General features: G+C 42.3%; 1 protein-coding gene across 8 annotated transcripts in view; it reads right to left on the minus strand.

Annotated features, from left to right (window-relative positions):
• Positions 1 to 18,971, minus strand: part of si:dkey-151g10.3 (serine/threonine-protein kinase WNK2) — a 44,992-nt gene that overhangs the window by 11,806 nt on the left and 14,215 nt on the right. For 6 of the 8 annotated variants that reach the window (XR_005639356.1, XM_039801653.1, XM_039801651.1 and 3 more), the window contains exons 3-11: positions 7,338 to 7,510; positions 6,290 to 6,510; positions 5,692 to 5,849; positions 5,419 to 5,507; positions 5,071 to 5,290; positions 4,471 to 4,789; positions 4,236 to 4,354; positions 3,926 to 4,126; positions 3 to 3,350 (exon numbers count right to left, since the gene is read on the minus strand). Coding sequence is in view for 7 of the 8 variants with exons in the window: in XM_039801653.1 (XP_039657587.1) it covers positions 3 to 3,350; positions 3,926 to 4,126; positions 4,236 to 4,354; positions 4,471 to 4,789; positions 5,071 to 5,290; positions 5,419 to 5,507; positions 5,692 to 5,849; positions 6,290 to 6,510; positions 7,338 to 7,510 (4,848 nt within the window). In the remaining variant the exon portion in view is untranslated. The remainder of the gene's footprint in view (positions 1 to 2; positions 3,351 to 3,925; positions 4,127 to 4,235; positions 4,355 to 4,470; positions 4,790 to 5,070; positions 5,291 to 5,418; positions 5,508 to 5,691; positions 5,850 to 6,289; positions 6,511 to 7,337; positions 7,511 to 18,971) is intronic. The other 2 variants (XM_039801650.1, XM_039801654.1) reach the window with 2 other exon arrangements.

The following is an 18,971-nucleotide window of genomic DNA, read 5'->3' on the forward strand; positions in this document are numbered from 1 at the left end:
ACCTGAACAATGCCCAGCAGGGAAAGGTCACAGTCTTGCAGCGAGGCTTGGGGCAGTTTGGGGGCATTAGATTCAAGCAATTGTAGAGTAGTAACAGGCGGAGGGGAGGTGGGTATAAAGTCGGCCTGCCTTGGTAAGGTTACCTGGGCCTCTGGCGGAGATGTAGGCAGCTCTGGCACAGGGGCAACAGGAGGATGATGGGATAGTAGGAATGGGAGAGATGGTAGTGATGTTGGGGGACATGAGGTATGAGAGGGGCTGAGGGGCATTTTTTGTGCAGGAAAAACAGCATGGGGTTGAACAGGCTGTTCAGCAATAGGTGTCTCAGTGTGTGTCTGAGTGTGAGAATGAGGTTGTGTCTGTGTCTGCATTTGGGAGTGTGTTTGGACCTGAAAGCTGGTTTGTGTGTGAGCTGGCAGCATCTGCTTGGCTTGGTGCTGCGGAGACGGAGGGGCGCCTGCCACTAGATGACTATAGAGGGGCAGAGTCCTGTTGTGAGACTGAGACTCTGCAACATTACTGGGGCCTATCTGTGCAGAAGGATGGGTCGCCAGATGTGAAGCAGGTGGGCACTGTGAGGGCAACTGACTCTCGTTGAGGGCTATCAAAGCCTGCTTTATAGGAAGAGGTTGCTGGATGGGAGTTGGGATGGGCTGTGCCAATAACTGGGCCTGCTGAGAAGGTGGAGCTAGTGGTTGCTGCGCTTGAGAAAGCTGTAGCTGTTGCTGGTATTGCACTGCAGACTGAGGCATAGGAGGCTGGGAGATAGACTGAATAACTGAAGGGTCAGCAGTGCCTCCTAGGGGCTGCTGCTGGGCCTGAACAACTGGATGTAGGGTTGTTTGGCCTGGACCATAGGCTTGCCCAGTCTGCTGCACAGGATGAGGAGTAACAACAAAGTTTGCAGGGTCAACTGCAGAACTGAGACTTTCTGTTGTAGTTCCAACACTTCCAGTGGAGCTAGGAGACAGAATAATCTGCTGATATTGCAGTACTGGCTCTTGTTGCTGCTGCTGTTGTGTAATAGGAGTTATATCCTGTTGTACAGATGGCATGGCTTGGTGGGTAGGCTGAGGGACATACTGAGGGGGGAAAAGGCCAGCAGTAGCCTGAGCATGCATGTGACTAGGTGGCTGGCCTTGAGTATGTTGCTGGAGCTGGGGCTGCATGAGTCCTGGCTGCTGAACAAGAGTCTCATGTTGGATCTGACTTGGAATTGAGGTAATTGCAGCTGGAGGCTGGACAGTAGCTAGGCTTTGTTGGCCCATCATCTGAATGTCCACAGTTGGGCCTTGAACATGTGGTACCTGGGACTGACCAATTGTCAGGTGCAGAGGCTGAGTCTGGATCAATGGCTGAGCAGTTACCTGGCTCTGTGTGAGAGTGGCAGGTCCTGGGTAACTAGTCTGTAAAGGAATTTGCTGGGTCTGGATGATGTGAGTCTGTCCCTGGATCACTGCCACAGGAGGAGTTCCTTGGGCCTCCACTATAGCCTGAGCTGCTTGGACTGCGGACTGGGCTATAAATTGGACTGGGACCTGGTTCTGAGGATGAGCCTCACTTTGTTCTTGCTGTGTAAGGACTTGAGCTGGGACAACAGCTAATGTCTGGACAGGGATGTGTGTAGTCTGAACGGCCATGGGGACCTGGGCCTGTGAGACAATTTGAGTTTGGTGCTGAATCACCTCATTACCGGGTGGAGCTCCTACTGGGATAATAGGTTCCATCACAGAGCTGTGATGCTGCGTCTGGGCAACAAATGCTTGCTGCTGCTGGATCAATGCTCCTTGCTGCTTTTGCTCCATCACTTGCTGCTGTGTGAGAGTGGTATGAGGTGTGAACGTAGTAGTGTTTAGTTTTGGGATACACACATGCTGTATATCAGTTGGTTGCTGCTGAATCTGCTGCTCACTGTTACTTTGTGGAATAGGGACAGCCTCTTGCTTCTCAATTTGCTGAAGTTGAATGATGGCTGCTTGCTGCTGCTGCTCTTGAATTTGTTGCTGTATCAGAGCCTGTTGCTGTAATCTCTCTGCTTGTTGTTGTTGTAACAGGACTTGTTGCTGACGCTGTTGCTCAAACTGTTGTTGCAACAGAGCTTGCTGCTGCTGCTCTATCTGATGTTTGAGTTGCACTTGTTGCTGCTCATGTTGCTGTTGCTTTAGCTGTGCTTTCTGTTGTAGCTGATGGTGTTGTAAGATAGCCTGCTGTTGCAGATGCTGTTGTATCAGTGCTTGTTGCTGTTGTTGTTCCATTTGTCGGAGTAAGGCTTGCTGCTGCAATTGTTCCTTTTGCTGTTGTGTCTGCTGGGGTTGCTGCTGTGATACAATTTGTTGATGGTGTTGTCCACTTTGCTGTAGCTTCTCTGGTTCTTTTTGTATTCCAATTTGTTGATATAACTGACTCTGCTGTGGTTGCTGTAAAGGAGGCTCTAACTGATGTTGTAAAAGTGCTTGTTGTGGTTGCTGTTGTTGTACAAGACCTTGCTGCTGCTCTTGTTGCTGTTGAATAAGAGCTTGCTGCTGTTGTTGATCCAACAATTGCTTGTGTATAAGTGCTTGCTGCTGCTCCAGTTGATGTTGTTGTAGTTGGGCCTGTTGTTGTTGCTGCTGTTGAAGCAGTGCTTTTTGTTGTTGCTGTTCAAGCTGTTGCTGGACGTACGTATGATGTTGCTCAATCAGTTGTTGCTGTTGTAACAGAGTTTGCTGAAACTGTTGTTGCAGATGTGGTTGTATCATAGTCTGTTCACGAGGATCCCCTGTTGGTTGCTGTTTGTAAGTCTGAGGTTGCTCCCCTGGCTGTGGTAATGACATAGCTCGCTGCTCCATACCTGGTTGTGTAGGTAATACTTGCTGCTGAGGAGTTGTGTGGACAGGAGGAACAGGCTGCTGTACATAGATCTGCTGCTGAGGCTCATGTAGATGTTTCTGGACAGAAATAGCTGAAAGACTCTGTGGATGATGTTCCGTTGTTGGCTTAGTGGCACTAACTGGTTGTTCGAGCTGAGTGGCCTGGGCCTCCATTTGCTGTTGCGGCTGCTGCTGAAAGGTGGAGGTCTGGGGATCCATCCCTATCTGTTGTTGTTGGACAATAGTCTGCTGAGGGATCATGACAGGCTGTGTTTGCTGGGGTGCTGGCTGGGGAATGATGTCAGTGAGCTGCATGGGAGTGGCAGGGGGTTGGGTCTCCTGAGCGAGGGGCACAATGCTCCCCTCTAGTCCAGCAGGATCCCTGACTGACATGGATGTAGTGAGAACATTAATGGGTGCTTGTAGTGAAACAGGGGGTATGTATGACTGTGAGGGGGCCAATGACCCATGGGGAGTGGCATCTGATGAGAATGTTTGTGACTACTCAGTGATAATGACAGAATGATGATTGGTGTTGAAAGAAAAGGAAGAAGAAAGTGGAAAAATGTGGTAAGAATAAGCGCTGGCAAGGAGCATCAAATATCAACACAATTCATTTTATACAACAGGGTTTTCCACAGTGTTTTATAGCAGAGGTGGGCTGCCTTACCTGAAATACAGACTGCACAGCTTCATTTATAAAAAGTAAATACAATACAATACACTTTAATGAAGTAAAACATGAACCTTTAGGTAAAAAGAGCAGAAGCACTATTTCACACGGCAAGGCTATACAGCATATTTAAATAGAGAGGCTGTAAGACCATTACATCTTACCACCTGCGCTAAAAATCTCCTGGGAAAAACCCTGTACAGCACACAGTCAAATGGTCAATTGCAAAGGATTGAGGATGATTAATGGTTGGGTAAATTGTTATTTAAGGGAAAAGAACCCAACATGTGATAGAGTAGTGGAACTATATATTTACTTACATTAACAATAATGTTAAATGTTGTAGCCACAGTGTAAATATGGCTTTCATTTTAATACTAATCAGTATCATCACCATTTTCACCTGAAAATATTGTTGAGGGAGACTTGGTGATACCTGTGGAACCATGGTAATGGGCTGAAGAAATGTCTGACCAACAGGTCCTCCTCCACTTTGGCCTACGGACATGCTGGACATACTAAAACTATGACCAATAGGCACATTTGGAACACTTCCACTCTCACCAATTGGGAGCATTTGATGATGAGCCAATGTGCCAGTGCTCTGTAATGCAAGAAAACAGTTAATGAACAATGTGATTTATGAATACAATGATTTCCTTAATCAGTTTGGTGTGATTTATAAACGAGAAGGAAACAATGCATTGCCGTACAGATGCTATAGGGGGGAGAGCAGTCTGGGAGTGGGTGTAGGATTGCCCTTGCTGACAGTACGCCTGGCTCTGTCCGCTTGCATAGGATTCACAGCTGGCAGACCCAATGCTCTCACCTTCTGAATTAAAGACAATTTTTAAAAAGGAGAAGGAATGTAAAAACGAATTAACTCATTGCGTACTTCTCTAATAAACTATTGGCGTATGAAGTACATCATGAAGGTGCATATTCTACCTGGCAAACTAAGGTTTGTCCCACTGAAAATGGGTTGCTGTCGGACATGCTGGTCCACCTCAGGTGGCTCTTCAGACTCCTGCCCTCCTCCTCCTCCTGTCTGTCCAGCTGCCCCTGGCCCCAGTGAGGATGGGCAGGATGGATGAGATAAGGTGTAGGAGGTGAGAGTGGAGTCTCTTCTTTCTTCGAAGCCCTGCTGCTGCTGGAGGAGCTGCTGCTGCTGTCGACGCTCCCGTGACTTTTTGATCAGATTTACTCGGTCCCGGATGGATTTTCCCACCACCTTCGCATCACTCTCATGGAAGAATCCTGACTTTACCTGAGAAAGAGAGAGAGAGAGAGAGAGAGAGAGAGAGAGAGAGAGAGAGAGAGAGAGAGAGAGAGAGAGAGAGTTATTAATGACAAGAAGTAGGGAAATTGAGGGAAATTTAGGTCAGAAGGAGGTACCTTGAAATGACTCATATATGAGCTGAAGGATTTCCCCCACCTGAACTTCCTGCAAGCTTTGAAGCATCAAAGCCTTTTCCCAGTCTACCCTATCCTACACCGGACCCTCCCATGAACCCTGTTTGTCAGGCATGAATTGTTTCTGTGTCTCACCATCTCTAGAGCCACTTCCTCAGCGCTATCATTCTCCAGGTCATAGCTGAACTCGATGGCTTCGTTGTCTTTGTGCTTCCCCTTTAGCTTCTTGGGATCTTCAACCCAAATCCGGAGAGCCAGACAGTCCTGGGTGCCTGTGTCCTCCTCTGCCAGCTCCACCCGCACCCCTGTGTCCTCCCCAAAGAATGCATGGTTCAGGAGGTCTCGGATGGAGAGTCTGTCAAGGGAGAGACAACAAAAAGACCAGGGATGGTGAAACCGGCACCAGCTTGTTTTATAATCCTGATCAGGAATTCTGCATGAGACAGTGTAGTATGTCATGTTATGGAAATAAAACCTGCTTACCTCTGGCTCTTGTTCTGACGAATGCAGCATTCAATGATCTCTTTGATCTCTGGGTCATTCACTTTATCAAAGCTGGCTGGCTTTATACCCTGCAGAAATATTTGAAACATTGGAAATATGTTAATAGAAAATTATAGCATTAGGTTCTGGGATACTGTATATAATCATTGAAGACATTTAGTTGGGGTCACATTTATATAGACTACTAAAGAATTAAGATTACACGTCATCACCTCAAATGTGCTGAGTTTATATGCAGTCAAAGAGACTCACACTTGTGACTTTGCGATAGATCTGAGCAGCATTTTGGCACTCAGAGTAGGGGTATTCTGAAGTGGCCATCTCCAGCATGCACATCCCGAAGGCGTAGACATCAACAGACTCATCATAGTGCTCCTCATACATCTCTGGAGCCATAAACTCCGGGGTTCCTGTTAAGACCAGATGGTGGTTTGCAGTCAATTACAAGCAGAACAGCTAAATACAATTTCTCGGCTATCAGGGTTTAAAATCTGTATTTACTGTCAATAACAAAAAAAAAAGAAAGAAACTTAATAACAATGTCTCCGTCACGATTGCTCTTGTTCCGAAACATTTATTGAGCTAAATGGTACTCACAGTGCATTGCCTAAGTTGGCACAGAGAGCCAACATCTCATCAGTGGTCTATGTTTACATTAAGTGTGGACCACATGGATTTTAAAGTGACTGTGTCAATAAAAAGCTATACCTACAGGCAGCTGATGCCCTCTGTAAAAGTCTGACCAGTGCTGAATGCAGAGAAAGTATATTTTAAGTTTGCTCAGTCTGCTGATGTAGCTACTACATGCCTGGCATTGTTCGGAAGCAGTTGGTCTACTTATAAAGCCTACCTATGACACTCTTGGCAAAGGAGGTCCTCATAAGAGTGGCCAGTCCCAGGTCACCTATCTTGACCGAGCCTGTGGGGCCTGTTATGAAGATGTTGTCACACTTCAGGTCCCGATGGACTATTGGAGGAGTCCTGGTGTGAAGGAAGTGAAGCCCCTTCAGGATTTGCCGACACCAGCTCCTCAAGACCTTGGGTTTCATCACCTTAAAGCGCTTCAGGTAACTGTGGAGAGAAAGACAAAACAAGATGTTGTAGTCAAACTCAAAAAATACTGTAATCAGCCACTGATGGACAGCTATATGATCACAATGAGAGACAAAACAGTATCGCAAATACCATAGAATTGCTATGCATCATGATAATGGGGCATGCAACTTCACTTGAATCACTCTGAATATTATATTGTATATAATGAATTTAGATTGATTAGATGCATTTTCTGTCCCATAAAGTAAATTATTATTATTATTATGTTCATTAATATTAAGTTAATTAAGTTGGTTCTTCGAAATATGTAAAGTACAACTTACTAAAATGAAAAGAAAATTTTCCACCAGTCCCCTTGCAGATTTGAGCTTGATTAGCTTTTTGTTTTCTTGGGAGAAGACTGAGCACCACTGCCAAATATTTACTGAACAATTGAGCCATGTGTTGATATTTGCTTACAATGAAGGCAGGCTTACAGCTATTGGTTTGCACTTTAGCTAAAATGAACACATGGCATCAGTCAGAGATCCTACTTTACATTTTCTAGATCTTTCAAAGACGTGTAAATGATGCATACTGTAAATCAGCTTTGTTTCTTTTGGTAATTTTAGTGCAATATTAATATACTATACACTTGTGGGTGACATTTACTCTACTGGGTGTAATGACATCACCAAGAAATACAGAACGGTGTACTAGGATTAGAGGATTTTATTATTTTATGCTAATCAGAGACTTTGGCTAAAAGATTATTTTATGCAAATGAAAAAACAACAAAACTAAATGACACAATAATAGTGAGCGGTCATTAAAAATATTAGATATTAGGAAGTTGCGCTAACGTTTTGAGTGTTCCTGAAGTCATGAGTTCAGTGACCAGGACAATGCACTTCTTGCCACGGAGCACAGACTCCCAGGAATCATAGAAGCGGACGATGTTGGGGTGCTGGAGCCCCTTCAGCATCTCTGCCTCCTCCTTGAAGCGTTGCTGCTCCGCCTTGGTCAGCTTGCGATCCTGAAGTGAGAGGTACACACCAAATGATATGGTATGAATGTGAACATTTGCTTCCCCAGAGCTTTACATACACAGCTCTATACACTGGCGGGCAATTCTATTACTGCAAACAGTGCAAACAGTGCTTAATTTATGTCCATAAGCTGTACAAGAATGCTGCTAGGCGATTCTGTCCATGCCACAAAACATCATGAGGCTACCAGACACTAGACACCCATGACTGTGCACTACCACCTACTGCCACTAGATGGTGCTAGCAATACAGAGATGCAGCAGTGCTGAGACAACACCCAAGCCTTGGCTTAATAAAACACATTTCTACTGCATCTGCCAAACATCCCTAGTATGGCAGCCAGAATGGACCTGGCAAAAATCGAATTCACTGGCATGGGCAGCATCCCACAGGAACAGACACAGCCTTATCCCTAAACACTAGAAAAAAGATTGTAATGAATATCTTGTATTTCTTGTGTATTCTTATGTATTCTTAACCTCGGTGCTCTCATTAATTCATTTAATCTGCTGTATTCAGACAAAAAAAGTATTTACATCACATATATATTATCAAGTCAATAAAAAATTATGAATATTCAAGTCATGTGATATAATATTGAATCAATCAATCAATCAGATTTTATTTAAAGTGTTAAATCACCATTAAACACCGTCTCAGGGCACTTTACAATTAAAGGAACAGAAATAACAGAAACAAAACATGATGATGAATGATTTTAGACCTGTAGCATTGACTTCTGTGATTATGAAGTGTTTTGAACAGCTTGTGAAGACATATATCAACAATAGCACACCTGCCTTAACTGATCCATTACAATTTGCATACAGATCAAATAGAGCTGTGGATGATGCTGTATCCCTGGCTTTACATACTGTGCTCCAACATCTAGAGGGCAGGGATAAGTATGTCAGGATGCTATTTGTCAATTATAGCAGTGTCTTTAATACTATTAGACCTTCTATTTTAATATCTAAGCTGTTAGACCTGGGCCTCTGCAATTCTATCTGCAGGTGGATACAGGACTTTCTAACAGGCCGCCCCCAGACAGTTAGAGTTGGCACTACATACTCTGCCTCTATAGTGCTAAACACTGGAGCACCTCAAGGCTGTTGTCTCAGTCCTTTATTATACAGTCTGTATACCTTTGATTGTATTGCTAAACACCCCACTAATAGTATCGTGAAATTTGCAGACGATACTACTGTGATAGGACTCATTGACAGCAATAATGAAATTGCCTATAGAGATGAGGTAAGTAATTTGATCATGTGGTGCAACAGAAATAATTTGTCTCTTAATGTGGGGAAAACTAAGGAGGTCATCACAGATTTTAGAAAGAACAAACCCACACATACACCTGTCTTTATTAACAACTCTCCAGTTGAAACTGTTAACACCTTTAGGCATCCACATTTCAGACACCCTCACATGGTCCTTCCATATCAGCTGTGCCATTAAAAAGGCACATCAGAGGCTTTATTTTCTGAGGTGTCTTAAGAAATATGGTATGTCCCTTAACATTCTATAGAACTTTTACTGCTGTACAATTGAAAGTATACTGACAGGTAACATTGTAGTGTGGTTTGGCAGGGCTACTTCACATGACCTTAATCTTCTGACAAAAGTAGTCAAGACTGCATCTAAAATCATTGGGGTTCCCCTTGAATCGCTCCAACACATTTACTGGAAACGCAGCACTAAGAAGGCATGAGGTATTATGCAGGATTCTAGTCATCCTGCATATAATTTCTTCTCCCTCCTTCCATCAGGGAGACGTTTGCAGAGCACCCCAACCCGCACAACACGTTTTAGGGATAGTTTTTACCCCCAGGTAATAAGGTTATTGAACGATAGAACAACAGGAAGGAGGGTTGTGGTCTGAACTTAGTCACTTATGTATATTGTGTTTGGATATTCTAACATTCTGTTTTTAAATGCTATTATGTTTTAAAATTGTTATTGACTGGTGCTAATAGAGTGCTAGGGCACATTGTATATCATTGCTGTGGTACTTCGTACTAATATGCACATGACAATAAACTTGAAACTTGAACAATTGAACAGCATTAAAGCAGTAATAAACAATATTAAACCAGAATAAACGTATTCTCTTTTAAGAGAATAAGTGAAAAAGGTTTCTTTGTGAAGGACGCAGAAAGGATGGTGTGTTATGGTTGGCTGTAGTATAATAAGCAGAGGTAGGTTTTCAATCTAGATTTAAAAATGTCAACTGAGTGAGCTTCTTTTACATGTAGCGGGAGGCCATTCCAAAGATGAGGGGCACAGTAGGAGAATGCTAGCCTGACGTGGTCATACTCAGATTCTAGTCAGAATATGAGTCTGAAACCGCTCCATTGGGCTGTGATTATGGGGCGTGTTCCAACCGAACCAGGAAAAAAAATGCCTCTGCATTCATTGGATAGACCTACATCCAATCAGAGCAACGGAACTCAACTCAGCTGTCAACAGAACTCAACACTGTGTATCGTCTCCATAGCAACCACTCTTTGCACAATGCATTCGTTCTAACTTCCGACTTTTAGACCTTTTTGAAGATGGATATATCATTTGTTGCATGTAAATATAAATGTGGATAACGTTAGTGATAGTGACATGCTTGCTACAGTCGCATTTCTAGAGATGAATCGGCGAAAACACGTTTTATTTCTCTGATTCACGGCTTTGTTCTAGCGCCGCTGGGCGCTCCCTCTCTTCAGTCTCTCTCTATGTCTCTCCACCATATAACGCTCTTTCTCTTCAGTCTCTCTCCACCATATAACGCTACCATGCTTTCGGGCAGTTGTTGAGGCTCCTCTGCTGAGGATTTTAAAATGAATGCGCTGTCGATATCTTCTGTAACAGACGCGATGGTGGAATCTACATCTCAACCCAAGCGTTCTTTGGTGACGTGGTTGTTACTGTTGATCATCTGTCCGACAATCTGATTGGTCCGAACAGATCCTGTTCGGGCAATAATTTTTTCTCAACGGAGCGACTCCAGACCGAACTTCCCGACCTCGAATTTTGTGGGCGGGGCTAAGTTCGGCTGGCATCCAGGCTAGGAGAATGCTCTATAACCAACAGATTTTTTGTTTACTAGGGGAATGACCAGGAGACCAGCATCAAGGGAGCGGAGAGAGCGTTCCGGTGTATATGGTGTAATAAGCTCAGATAAATAAAATAAATAAGGTGGTGCGAGTCCATGCAGGGCCTTATATGTTAAAAGAAGAACCTTAAATTAGCTCTAGCTTGCACTGGAAGCCAGTGAAGAGAGGCCGGAACAGGTGTTATGTGATCACATTTTCTAGTTTTTGTCAGGATTCTGGCTGTAGTGTTCATTTTTTTTCCACCTTTAATCAACAGGACAGCTAGGTGAGAAAGAGGAGAGAGAGGGGGAAGACATGCAGGAAATCGTCACAGGTCGGACTCGAACCCTGGACCACTGCATCGAGGCATAAGCCTCCAAGTATATGTGCGCCTGCTCTACCCCCTGAGCCAACCCGGCCAACTGGCTGCAGTGTTCTGAGCAAGTTGAAGGCCTCTACTGGCACAATTTGGAAGACCAGAAAAAAGGACATTGCAGTAGAAGTCGGGAAGACACAAATACATGGATTACAGTTTCAGCATCACAAAATGATAAGATGGGTCGGATTTTTGCAACGTTACTGAGATGGAAAAATGCTGTCTTGAATAATCAAACACAATGCTCACAATCACAGCATTTTACAGTGGTGAAGATCCTGTCCCCACTAAGTCAGTGTGTATTTTTAGACTCGTCACAAGCGACTGCCGTTGTCTCCATGTGTATATATAACATATAAATAACAAAGCATTTCAGGTCTGTGGTCGTTTGACCTTTGTTGACCTTGTAACCTGGGAGTGCTTTTAGTTTTCGATGGTACTGAAAAGTTTGAATAGAAAGCACACTTGAAGAGTTCATTGCCACGTGTTTGTTTTAAACAACAAGCAACCTTTAACCATTTATGTAAAAGAAAAACATAAGAAAAAACAAAACTGTGTGTCTGACTTGATATCAGTGACGGAGTCGGATGGCAGCTATTGTCGGGTCACAAACAGACCTAACTATAAATAGAAGTCATCATAACATTGGCTTTTCCACTGATCGATTCCATTGATGTTGAGCTTTTTGCTTTACACAAAGCTCCACCCCCCAAAGGGAGGTGGTGTACTGCAAATGATTGGATGCAAATAAACAGATTTTCATGTAATGCGGTTTCTCTGTCCCTACGTCGATCTATCCTTTTTTTTTCTAGCATGCACTGTGTCTATACTGGTTCAGTGTCCTTTTCTGGACTTACTTGTGAAGGCAATGGCTCCACCCCTCTCAACAGGGAAGTAGCATCAACAAAAATGCTGCTCCTCGTTGCACTATTATGGCTAAGAACAAGTTCCCCAGCTTAGGTCTGCCCTCGTGTTTTCATTCCTTCAACACCAACTACCTCAAGTTACTATGTGCGTGCATACTAATTACACATGAAATTACTATATGCGTGTGTACCTGACTGTGTGTCGTTTTTGCTGTGTTTTTCTTATTTTGTCAGGGAGAACTGCCTGCGTTTGGGTGTCTCTGTCCTCTGTCTCACTCCTCGGTCAGAGCGTAACTCTGCCTAACTGTGTGGCACAGTGAGAGACAGAGTGCTTGCCTGTGTGTCCCTGTCTGCTGCCTCCTCAGCATCTATCGTGTCTCCCACTGAGTGTCGCATCAGACAGTCAGCAGAGGTCGCAGAGAGTTCAGTTGGTGAGATTGTGTCTAGACACTCATACAAACCTACTTCCCATTCCCTTAGCCATCCACCCACACACACCCAAAGAGAGGTACAACAACATCAAAAACATCTCTAGAAAAAATGTGTGTTCAAGTGTTTCATTAAAGGACAATTCCGGCGCATAATGAGCCTAGGGGATAATAACACATGATTACAGAGTCGACCGTTCTCTGGGATATGTTTTCATGCTAATTGAATGTGACCAGTGTTAGCTCAAACCGCTAATTACCTTATAACACTAGTTGTTGGGGCACAGGTAAAGTAAAAGGAAATCGCCATTTCTATACCACTAACAAGGCTCAAAATAGCACCACACTTCCACGGTAGCATAATGAGGGTCCCTACATGTACACCGAAGCATTGAGAACTTGTGTACAGACAGTTTATTAAAAAGATAGTTTATAAAGACAATACCGTTTGTGTATACATGCGGGCGCCATCTTGGGAAAGCAGTCATGACCAGGTACATAGCTCAAGCATGGCGTTCGTCGTTCGACTGGTCGTGACTGCTTTCCCAAGATGGCGCTGGGAACACTGGTCACAATCGATTAGCATGAAAACATATCTATATATATACCTCTTATATATATATATATATATATATATATATATATATATATATATATATATATATATATATATATATATATATATATATATATATATACCTATAGAGCTTTAGGCACTAGTAATCATCACAATAAGAATCACTAATCAATCATTATTATAAATTATTATTATTAAGGGTGCAAACCTTGGAAACATGGTAAGCAGTGGTTAAATTGGGCCGGGGCTCTCTGGGGCTCAGCCCCGGCACATACGCCTGCTCGTTTGTCCGGATGTGCCTGCTTGCAGTCTAAATATGTCACATAACATTTTATGAAAGTGATGCTTTTGAAAACCTATTTCTGACAATAAATGAAAGATTTTTGAAACGGCATGTCTATTTTGTCTTGGCGGAGCTGAGATGAGAACAATCGGAACATGGCAACAACCCACGCAGCACTGCAGACAATTCACCACTGAGGGTCAACTATCCTACATAACGCAAAAGTGTCTACGTCGGTAGGATTAACCGATAAAATGCCTACTCCTAAAGCTAAAAACCCCGTTCGCAGCGGTGGAAGCTCCAACAGCCGCTACGAGTTCATGTCGCTGACCAAGCCATTGAACCGGTTCTCACTGTCACATCTCCTCCAGCGGCAGGGCCCGGCTCGCCTCCGAGCTTTGGAGAGCCCCAGTCGGTGCAGTGCATGCGCGTGTGTAGTAGGAAAGAGAGATAATGGGAGAAGGAAGTTTGTGTGAGGTTGTCACCACAGATCCAAATCTTCTCAGCTGTTGCTATTGTCATATGCTGCACTGTCTCTTCATGTGGCACATTATGTTTGGCACATTGTATGGGTCACTTCAATAACAAGGTAATACAATGTCTATCATCAAGTGATGACTGATTAACAGTAATGTAAATGCTAAATGCTCTAATACCTGTTGATACTACAACAATGCAAAGTATAGGCTCTTAACCTTGCAGTTTTGCACATATCATGTAAGACTCAATGTCTCCATTTCTTTGCACAAAACTCTCCAGAAAGTGCCATTTAATGGTTTATTTTTCAAAAAAAAAAATCCCGGGGGGGCATACCCCCGGATCCCCTGAGGGAAAGCTCCCCCACATAACAAATACCAATTTAACCCCTGATGGTAAGGACTGCTGGAGGTCTGCGTCCGGAGATTACATATGAGGGGAGTTTACCCAGCATGGCCTTGTTTACAAAAATATACAAATGAAGTTGTCCATGTAGACTTAGTGACGGCCAGTCTACTAAATCCTAAAGTGTACAATAGTATGGGAACCATCGTAGTTTTGTGGTACACAGAATCTAAAAGGTGGAGTGTACCATAGGCAGAATAGACGAAGACAAAATCCCCATAGTCCAAGAAACTTAAAAAGGTAGCCTGCACAAGATTTTTCATGGCTAACATGTTATTGATTCTGAAATGAACAAGAACACCAGAAAATATGATGCAATCCAAGAAGATTATGATGTTCAATTTATTTTGAGATTGTGTCATGTTGAGTCAGCTCTATGGCAGTTTCTTGCTGTAGTTTGTTGTATTGCTGTATTGATTTCTGTTTCTGCTCTTATTTTGGCCACAGTTAGTGGACAAACTATCACGACCACTTTACAAAATCAGGAAACCCTTACAATACAGAAACACCCCTTCGATACAGTCTCTCAACAAATATAGAACGATAGAAGTTTCAGAAATGTACTCTAGTATTTACTACAGGGTAATTGTTATTAATAAGATGATATTTTTTGGGTATTTCTGTTATTTTGTCCACACCTGCATGGTCAGTTTAGTCATGTAATATTGTTGTCACATGGCACCTCCGTGGTAGGGTAAACAAAGTAAGACCTGGTTATGCACCATGAGATTTTTTTAGCTCAGACATGTGGTAGAGCAGAAAGTCACACTGTAGGTTAAGTAGCCTCATAAAACACAGAGGGAAATAGACAGGATATGGCTTACAAGGCACATTGGGTAGGTGGTAAGAGGCTGGGGTCATGAATGCCAAAGCACGTGAGCCCTAAAACATCTATTTTGGCAAAAACTGCACGAGTATCAGATATCATACAGACTGAAGATTAACTGGCTTCCCTGGTTACATTCTTGTCTTAAGGAGGAGTGTGCCTCAGCTACAGTGGGATAAACAGAAGCTGGTTTAAGGCACGATCAACACATAGGAGAGCATACGTTTTGCTGTAACTAGATATTTGTACATTTATGAGGGTGCATGTAGTGTGTGTGGCCCTGCAGTGTGGAAATAAGCATGTCTCAAATCTAGGTGGCGGGTGGAAAGGATTGGATTACTGTAAACTACAACAGCTCAGACTACCAAGATAGATTGCTGGAAAAAAGGGCTGGCCCACACGCTAGATTAGAACCCGAGGCCAGTGGACCAAGTTCACTAACCTTAATAGATGCCTTTAGCCAATGCACTGCACTAGTCATTTCTTTTTAGGTGACCACTTTTTAGCAGGACTTCATCTACAGTTTATGTACTCAATTCAGCTCCTTATATAAAACAGTGTGTGGTGTACAACGGTTTATTAATGGACATCAATGCTTCCTTACAAATTAATCTTAAAATCGGACTCAGAGTTCTTCCCTTGTGTGGCATATGCCTTAGATAATAATCACATGTCGTAATAATCTGATCATAAGTGCTTCAGATGTATTGAATTAGTCATACAGTTAATGCCAGTGTTATGTGGTAATTTCTCAAACATTCAATAGCAATTGAATATCTATTGTTGCCTAGGTAATGTGGATTCAGCCCGCGGGACACTTGCATGTGCCCTAGTTGAGCATGCATCTGGTGAGTTTGGTTGAATCGATTCCATTTGGGTCTAGTGAGTTCAGCTGTGGTCCATTTAATCCCACCTCTCCTAATTTTAGTCACCCATCAATAGTCTGTCTATGCTTTACCTGGGGTGTAACCCAAGTAGTGTTACACTGAGCAAAATAATTATGACCAGAAACATCAATTATCATTGTGTAATTGACAAACTGGGGTCTCAACTGTATATAGGTGAACAAGGGGTCTAGACTTTGTTTCACAAGGGCTGCACACTGAACACTAATGTTGATATAATCCTTAACCATTTCCAAGTGCTCTAATGGCCTTAATAAGGATGAGCCTTTTTACTAAGAAGCATGGCATGCTGATTGTAGCAGGCAACCTTATAAGCTGGCATTTATCTGCAGACATAAAGCAAAAAGGCTCCATGACAATACATGTTAAATCAAATTTTTATGGTGGTAATCATCATCATGGGAAGCTTCAGTACTGTAGACTTGACTGCTGCTCTTGTGTTTGTAGCCTTGTGAGTGTGGCTGAGCTGAGCCAGTATGGGATGACTGGGTTGAACCAGTCTGGTTTCTGCCGCCCGAGTTATGCTGTCTGTGCAGGGTTTTTGTTCCAGCCTTACAGGCACCCACTGTAATTAACTCCCTGGATCACTCTGCATGCTCACTCACACCGACAAAAAGTGATGGAGGGAGAGAAGGCGGGAGGGAGGGTGAGAGAGGAAGAGAAAGAGAGAGAGAGAGAGAGAGAGAGAGAGAGAGAGAGAGGTTGACAGCCAGACACATACAGTGGCATCTGTTGACACAGACAGACAGAGAGCAACAGCTTGCACAAAGAAAAGTTACATGTACAAGACACATACAAAAACACCCAATCAGGGTGAACAACGGCTAAATATACGACGGAGGCAGTAGCAAGGGAAATATATAGTTCTGCCATCTTAGGCGTGGAATTCCCAGGGAAAGAGAAAGGAAAGAAGAGAGATGGTGTCCGTACTGTGAACTTTAATTACACACTCTTTCAAACTGCATTTGGACAGATAATCCCCTGGCTTCCCTCTCTTTGTGGACACAGGAGATGAGAAGCTAGGTGCTATCAGGCTGCAGTCTCACAGGATAGTGGAGATGGCATTAAATAGTGCTTTGGCTCGTCATGTACAGGCTGTTCATCATCCTATCCCATCCAGTGCCCTCAAATTGGTAACATTGAACAGACTGTTTATGCATTATGATACATTCTTCTGTGCATGTTTTTTGATTACTGGGACCTTAGATTTTGCCATATGGCAACAAATTCATTTTCTTAGTTTTTTTTCACAATAAACAATATAAAATGCATTGTTTTCTGTTTAATTGTGTAAATGGGTCTTTTATTTTGAACTTTCATATATTTGATGATATCACCTAACTAGGAAATCCTGTTTGCCGGCCCCTTTTCTGCACTTGTGCCATACTGAAACTCACGTCCCAGTATCAGCCAAAATTTATTTATTTATTTTTTTTAATTTTAGAAGCATTTCTTTGAAGAAAAAAAATTCAACTGTTATCTGGGGTAAGTAAACTTTCAATTTTCATCATTTAAACCAGTTAGAATGCAATATTTCTTCTGTAAAAGGCTAAAATTAATTTGTTTCCATATGGCAACATTATGCAAATATTGAAGTGAAATGGGTCCATTCAGCCTAATGGGGTCAGATTTAGTTACATTACTCTAGGCTACTCTGACACTATGTTTGCAATTATTTATAATATTTCAAAAGGAAAAAATATAAAATGTATTTATATTATGTTATTCCAGCCATTTTGTAATCAATATATTATCTGACTTATTAATTACACATTAATGTAAATTAATTCCTTGCATGTATATAACTGTCTTATTACAGTGTTATTTATAATCATCGCAAACTACAATTAAAACTAAACTAATTTCACTGTAAACACATTGGGCTATACATTTTAATAAATATAAGTTCAATTTGTTTGGTATTTCTTTTTCAATAAAAGCATGTTTTTAAAGAAATAATGGATTTTTTGGCACTTTCCACGAATGCACGTTGTTGCCATATGGCAAGAAATTATTTTAAATTTTTTTTACATTTAAGCAACTTGGAGTCATAAAAACACATCAAAACATTTTTACCATGTTTAAAAAATAATTCATGCAATAGAGGGTTTTAAAACCAAACTAGGGATGCACCAATCCGACTTTTTCAGTCCCAATACGATATCTGGGTTTGGGTTAATAGTGAATATCGATCTGATGCCAGTGTTTAATTAATAAGCTGTATGCCTCTGTGACGGCTCCTAGGCTTCAAAACCTATTACGTCCCTTTGGTTGCTGGGATTGGCTTATAAGGACTGATGATTGACACCTGGATGAACTGATTACTCACATGTCTATAAATAGGACTGCCTGGGCAGTCACTCTCTCTCTCCCTCCTCAAGGCTGCTTGGTTTGTTTGGACTTTGGTTGAGTTACTTTTGCATTCTAACATTGCTACACCTTCACACATCCACACACTACACACATTACTGATAAACTGATAGCATGTTTAACTTTGTTTATTTTATTACATTTTATTTAATCGAGCAAACGTGTGTTCTCCACATTTTGTCATGCCTTTGAGCCAGGTCATGACACCTCACTGTGTGGAAGTGACTGAGATCATTCTTATATGTGTAAGGCAACATCAGGCTTGACTTAAACATTGTTTTCCTAACTTTTTAAAACAAAATGTAACAAATAAATTATAAATTCTGATCACTATTGTCCACTCTAATGCAAAATGCAAGATTTTGGTAAGGGGAGGAAAATAGGATAGATGTGACCTTACCTAAGTGACTAAAATGTTGCACTGAAAGTGGCACTGATCAGCCGTGTGACCAGGCCACAGTGTCCTGTGTGTGTGTGTGTGTGTGTGTGTGTGTGTGTGTGTGTGTGTGTGTGTGTGTGTGTGTTAATGCATGTGTCTCCCTGCATGTGGTAACTAAGCATTAGCTACACAACTGCTCTCTGGGAGGCATGCCATGGTAATCCTCTGCTTGGCTCATCGTCTCCCCCTCTCTGTCTCTCTCTCACCCACCATCACCTCCTGTGTCTCTCTTTTCTTTCTCACACTCTGCTTTATTCACCTTGCTGTTGCTCTGTGTCTTAATCTCAGTCTGTTTTTCTCTAAAAGGCGGTCTGTTTATAATATCTGTTTATAATATAAATTTTAATTAGACCGTAAAATATGCATAGAGTGATTCTAATTGTCTCAGTAATTATTTGTCATTATTA

This window comes from Perca fluviatilis, chromosome 5 (assembly GCF_010015445.1).
Source record: "Perca fluviatilis chromosome 5, GENO_Pfluv_1.0, whole genome shotgun sequence".
In the NCBI taxonomy this organism is placed as follows: domain Eukaryota; kingdom Metazoa; phylum Chordata; class Actinopteri; order Perciformes; family Percidae; genus Perca; species Perca fluviatilis.